This window comes from Vicia villosa, linkage group LG6, assembly GCF_029867415.1.
Source record: "Vicia villosa cultivar HV-30 ecotype Madison, WI linkage group LG6, Vvil1.0, whole genome shotgun sequence".
NCBI lineage: Eukaryota > Viridiplantae > Streptophyta > Magnoliopsida > Fabales > Fabaceae > Vicia > Vicia villosa.
This window is the reverse complement of record NC_081185.1, coordinates 140910876-140916859: the sequence shown is the minus strand read 5'-3', so window position 1 is coordinate 140916859 and position 5984 is coordinate 140910876. Positions and strand designations below refer to the sequence as shown.

General features: G+C 33.8%; 1 protein-coding gene across 2 annotated transcripts; it reads left to right on the top strand.

The window, feature by feature from the left end:
- Positions 1-815: 815 nt before the first annotated feature.
- LOC131610251 (phenylalanine ammonia-lyase 1-like) lies at positions 816-4127 on the top strand. Of its 2 annotated transcripts, XM_058882143.1 has the most exons (3): positions 817-1374; positions 2262-3118; positions 3194-4127. In XM_058882143.1, exons 1-3 carry the CDS (start codon positions 947-949, stop codon positions 4009-4011), a joined length of 2103 nt encoding a protein of 700 aa, XP_058738126.1. In that variant the 5' UTR covers positions 817-946; the 3' UTR covers positions 4012-4127. The 2 variants fall into 2 exon arrangements, with proteins under 2 accessions (XP_058738125.1, XP_058738126.1); XM_058882142.1 differs by having other exon boundaries at positions 816-1374; positions 2262-4127.
- Positions 4128-5984: the final 1857 nt, after the last annotated feature.

The window sequence follows — 5984 nt, the reverse complement described above, 5'->3', positions numbered from 1 at the left end:
TAATTTGACCTATTATTTATCTTACCATGACATATTTTCCGAGTAATTTATATAATATGGTTAGCTATAAGTTTAATTTTTGCATATTTTGTGTTGTTAGAGTGAGAAAAGATAAAATGAAAATGAAAATTTAACTAAAAACAATAAAAAAAATCCGATTATTCAATTTTAACGGTGAGTTGATCCCAATACCTAAAAGATATATATCATATTTCTTTTGTTTGTGTTTAGTTTAGTTTAGTTTTTTTTTTTTTTTACTTTAGACACATTAAAAACTCGTTTACATTGAAGAATTACGAGTAATTTATCAAACACAAGACGGAAATTTGACGCATGATAAATAAATAAAACCTAAAAAGGATGACTAATTTCCCCATTGAGACACTCTTTAAGTAAAATAATGATTAGTTAATATAAAGAGGATTGACCAGGTTTAGAGTTGAACGAGTTTAAGAGTCATGGTCAATTCGTGCATGTAATATCTTAGGTTGCTTCTACACTATGCTTCTCACCAACTACCTCTTTTTTGTTTTGCTACATATATAATCTACCAACCAAGCAAATAAGAAAACCTAGATCTTAGAGTGCCACGTGGCCATATCATAGCCACTCAACACCAAGTGATAATGAATCAAACGTTCGTAATTAATCCTCAACCAAACCACCTTTTCATTTCTACTCCTTGTTTGTGCAACTTGTGTCTCTTTACCTACCACCCACACATGCAACGCAAGAAAAAAAAACTGAATAATTAAAATAATAATAATGGAGCCTCCAAAACAAGCCTCTCTATATATATAAAGCTCAACTACTCATCTTTCACATATCAAGCAACTCACTACAACTCTTTCATTAATTCTTTCTTTCATAATCATCTATATTTACTTTCCATTCTGTCAAAATCTAGCTACCTCTACCAAAACACAACAAAACAACATTACTTAAAATGGAAGCAATAGGTGCAGCCATTACAAAAAACAACAACGGTTACGATTCATTTTGTTTGACCAATGCTAAAAATAATAACATCAAAGTGAACGGCTCTGATCCTTTGAATTGGGGTGTTGCCGCCGAGGCAATGAAAGGAAGTCACTTGGATGAGGTGAAGCGTATGGTGGAGGAGTACCGGAAGCCAGTGGTTCATCTTGGTGGTGAGACGCTGACGATTTCTCAGGTGGCTGCCATCGCTGCACATGATCATGGTGTGAAGGTGGAGCTGTCAGAATCTGCTAGGGCTGGCGTTAAGGCGAGCAGTGACTGGGTGATGGAGAGTATGAATAAAGGCACAGACAGTTACGGTGTCACCACCGGTTTCGGCGCCACATCTCACCGTCGAACCAAGCAAGGTGGTGCTTTGCAGAAAGAACTCATCAGGTAACATACTTTTTTCTTTCTTTCTTTCCTTAAGTTGCATATTCTATCTCCTTATAGATAGATAATTTATTCATGGATTTTATTATTAAAGTCAATTATTTTTAATTATTTAATCACAGGTAAAAATTCTTAGCATGTATATACTATCTCCGGTCCTATTTATAAGAAAGGTGAATTCTTATCTACCCAACTCAAAAAGTTGGGTAAAGTTACCTTCTATGTAAAATGTCTTGGAAACAACAAACAATTGAACTATTTTAGAATTAATTAAATATGTTAAAATTAGATGGAATCTTGTGATTGGTTGAATGTAGAGTACCCAACTTTTTAGGATGGGTAGAGAAGTTGTCCCCTATAAGAAAAGATTCTCTTTTCAGATACATTGAATAAATAATGTATCTGGACAATATGTTGTCCAAATACATTATTTATTCCATGTATGTAAATTATATCCATTTAATATATATTTTCAAAATGTTATCCTTATTGTTGAGATTGAAAATCTACTCTCATATATTTTGTTATGATTAGCTATTTGTAACTTTTAATTAGTTAATAAATATAAGTGTTTTTTTTTTCCTGTCAACGTACTACTTCAAAATAAAACAAGTGGTAGGGTATTCTAATCACTACTAATATAAATACATATAGTTACGTTTTATTTTTAGTGGAATGTTACGAATTTTAAAGAGAAAATTTTTTCTATGTGTTGCAAAAAATTGGATAGGTGCAACTTGTAAAATAACAATTTTCATCAGTAACTTGTTAAAAATGCTAGTTAAGTTTTTATTCAATAAAAAAACTTTTTTGTAGTGTATGGATAACAAAAAAATATATATATATTTTAACATTTCTTAATACTTACTTTACTTAATTATTTTTTTCAGGTTTTTAAATGCTGGAATATTTGGAAAAGGAACTGAGTCAAGCCATACACTACCACATACAGCAACAAGAGCTGCTATGCTTGTGAGAATCAACACACTTCTCCAAGGCTATTCTGGAATTAGATTTGAAATCTTGGAAGCCATAACCAAACTCCTTAACAACAACGTCACCCCATGTTTACCACTCCGTGGTACAATCACAGCTTCTGGTGATTTAGTCCCTCTTTCTTACATTGCTGGTTTATTAACTGGAAGACCAAATTCCAAAGCTCATGGACCATCCGGAGAAATACTTAATGCAAAAGAAGCTTTTCAATCAGCTGAAATCAATGCTGATTTCTTTGAATTACAACCAAAAGAAGGACTTGCACTAGTTAATGGAACTGCTGTTGGTTCTGGTTTAGCTTCTATTGTTCTCTTTGAAGCTAACATCCTAGCTGTGTTGTCAGAAGTCCTATCAGCTATTTTTGCGGAAGTTATGCAAGGAAAGCCTGAATTTACCGATCATTTGACACATAAGTTGAAGCATCATCCTGGTCAAATTGAGGCTGCTGCTATTATGGAACACATTTTGGATGGAAGTGCTTATGTCAAAGCTGCTAAGAAGTTGCATGAGATGGACCCTTTACAAAAGCCAAAACAAGATAGATATGCACTTAGAACTTCACCACAATGGCTCGGTCCTCTGATTGAAGTCATCAGATTCTCTACAAAGTCGATTGAGCGGGAGATTAACTCTGTCAATGATAACCCGTTGATTGATGTTTCAAGAAACAAGGCTTTGCATGGTGGAAATTTTCAAGGAACACCTATTGGAGTATCCATGGATAATACACGTTTGGCTCTTGCATCAATTGGTAAACTCATGTTTGCTCAATTCTCTGAGCTTGTTAATGATTTTTACAATAATGGGTTGCCTTCAAATCTTTCAGCTAGTAGAAATCCCAGCTTGGATTATGGTTTTAAAGGATCCGAAATTGCCATGGCTTCTTATTGTTCTGAGTTACAGTATCTTGCAAACCCAGTTACAACTCATGTCCAAAGTGCTGAGCAACACAACCAAGATGTGAACTCTTTGGGTTTGATTTCTTCTAGGAAAACTTATGAAGCTATTGAGATCCTTCAACTCATGTCTTCCACATTCTTGATTGCACTTTGTCAAGCAGTTGATTTAAGACATTTGGAAGAGAACTTGAAAAACTCAGTCAAGAATATAGTGAGCCAAGTTGCCAAAAGGACTCTTACCACAGGTATCAATGGAGAACTTCACCCTTCAAGATTTTGTGAAAAGGACTTGTTGAGAGTGGTTGATAGGGAACACATTTTTTCCTATATTGATGACCCTTGTAGTGCTACATATCCATTGATGCAAAAACTAAGGCAAGTGTTAGTGGATCATGCACTAGTAAATGGTGAATATGAGAAGAATTTGAACACATCAATCTTCCAAAAGATTGCAACTTTTGAGGATGAGTTGAAGACCCTTCTTCCAAAAGAGGTCGAAAGTACTAGAGCTGCATATGAGAGTGGAAATTCAACAGTTCCAAACAAGATCAATGGATGCAGGTCATATCCACTTTATAGGTTTGTGAGACAAGAGTTGGGGACTGGTTTGCTAACAGGAGAAAATGTCATTTCACCAGGTGAAGAGTGTGATAAATTATTCACAGCTATGTGTCAGGGAAAAATCATTGATCCTCTTCTTGAATGCTTGGGAGAGTGGAACGGTGCTCCTCTTCCAATTTGTTAATTTTATTAGTCTATTTTGAAAAGATTTCTTTGTACCTATATATGTATGTCTTGCAATAATCACGAGGTTTGTCATGATTTTAAAAAATTAATATGAAAATCTTCATTTCAATTTCATCTAATGTCAATGTGAAACTTGTAATTTAATTTTATAATAGAACTTCATTTAACTCATTTAATTTATGTAATACAATGCATCTTTTAAAAACTCTAATTTTTGTTTCTTTAAATGATTAATTTTATAAGCAAAGGAAACTATGGTATAAATAAGAGGCACATAAGTTATTCACCCATTACAACCAAGAAGCCAAAAACACGAAAAAAAGCAACTTACTACAAGAGCCACCAAAAAAACAAAACAAAACACAAACCTATATCCAACAAGACCGGATCAAAATTCCAATCCAACCAAGAAATCATTCTATCTTTCCTATAAAAAGTGTTAAACCATCCCAAGCTAATAGCTTGATCATGGCCAAACCATCCACAAGTTTAAGAATGGTGCCCTTAAAAATAATGGAGTTCCAACTAGATGGAATGGTCCAACAAGTAACAAGACCAAAAAACCAAAAAAGAACCTGAAAACGGGATATAATTGAAGTCTTGCACTAGTGTAAAAATAAGAATAGAATTTGAGAAAATATATACCAATTTTTCTAAAATCAGGTGTAAAAAATAAATGCGTTGACAATATTGTAAATAAAGTCTTATATTAAGGTTTCTTGTGTAACAATAGACACCTTATTTTAAAAAAAAAATAGTTGTAAAATTTAAAGATTATTTATCATCAAATCTATATCACTCACGTTATACTAAAAAGATGTAAATTTAAAAAGAAAAAAAATCTCCACGGAATTAAAGAGTACAAATAAAATCCTTCGGAGCAGAATCTTAAAATCCCCTAAGGGCATGATAAATAAGCCACAATGGGCCAAAAAGAAACACCAAAAGTATTTGAATCATTGATCCTCTTATGGAATCATCCTTTCCTCAAGAATTCTCTCCTTGAAAGTTGAATCCATTTGGGGATCCTCTTTCATCCCTTTCTTATTGCCCTCAAGTTCAATCTATGCACCCACATTAGAAAACATGTTAGGCTTCCTAATGGATGAAATCTCTTCTTCCTCCTCCAACTGGCCATCACAAACCACTTTGAAGAGGTCCATTTTGCTTAAGTCTCGCTCGCGGTAAAGAAATACGACCCATTCCTTTGCCCGCTCAATATAAAATTCAGAAGTGTCCACTAGCTCATCCTTAAGTGTGGATAACTCCTATCCAGTTTCTTCTTTGAGAAAAGGGCATTCTCAAGGGATTTCTTCATTTTTATTTTATGAAATACGAAGATCTTGTCCATTTGACTGCTCCAACTCTAGTTTAATTGCCAAGTTCAACTCTTTCACAATCTAGCCGTGTTTCTATCGTTCTACATGCTCCATCAGTAAGTCCCTCGGAAAAAATTTTCTCCTTTAGGCCAGATAAACTTGTGAGGTACCTTGTGGTAAAGGGTCTTATTATGTCTTGAAGGTGTATTATCTCATTTTATCATTTTTCCACTAATTGACCACTGATTCTAAATAGTTGTTCCTAATTTGGTTGAGTTACCTGAACATTATCTACCTCGTATGATGCCTTTAAGCATATTTCATCTTCTTCGTTGGAAGAAGATTCTTTTATGTTTCTCCCTGAGGTTGATGTCTGTCCTCCTTTTATTCTTTCAAAGATTCCATTTGAAGATACTTCTTCTTTATAGTTCTTTACACACGAGGTCCCTTCATTTGATGTTGAATATTTCGAAGATCCTTCAAATATTGAGTATGTTCTTTCGAAGGATTCCTTCGGAGTTGTATGATAGGAGTATGATAAAGTTAATGGTTATTCAGTTTTTATTCCATCATATTTGAGCTCATTTAATTTCTCTTTACTTTTTTTCTTCTTAGATTTTATCTTGAAAATTATGAAAGATCATCTTTCAAT

Bases quoted from the DNA above. Each gene is read 5' to 3' on its own strand.
- LOC131610251 (XM_058882142.1), top strand. From the start codon at position 947: ATGGAAGCAATAGGTGCAGCCATTACAAAAAACAACAACGGTTACGAT. The intron at 1,375-2,261 runs GTAACATACTTT...TATTTTTTTCAG, and splicing joins TTGCAGAAAGAACTCATCAG to GTTTTTAAATGCTGGAATAT.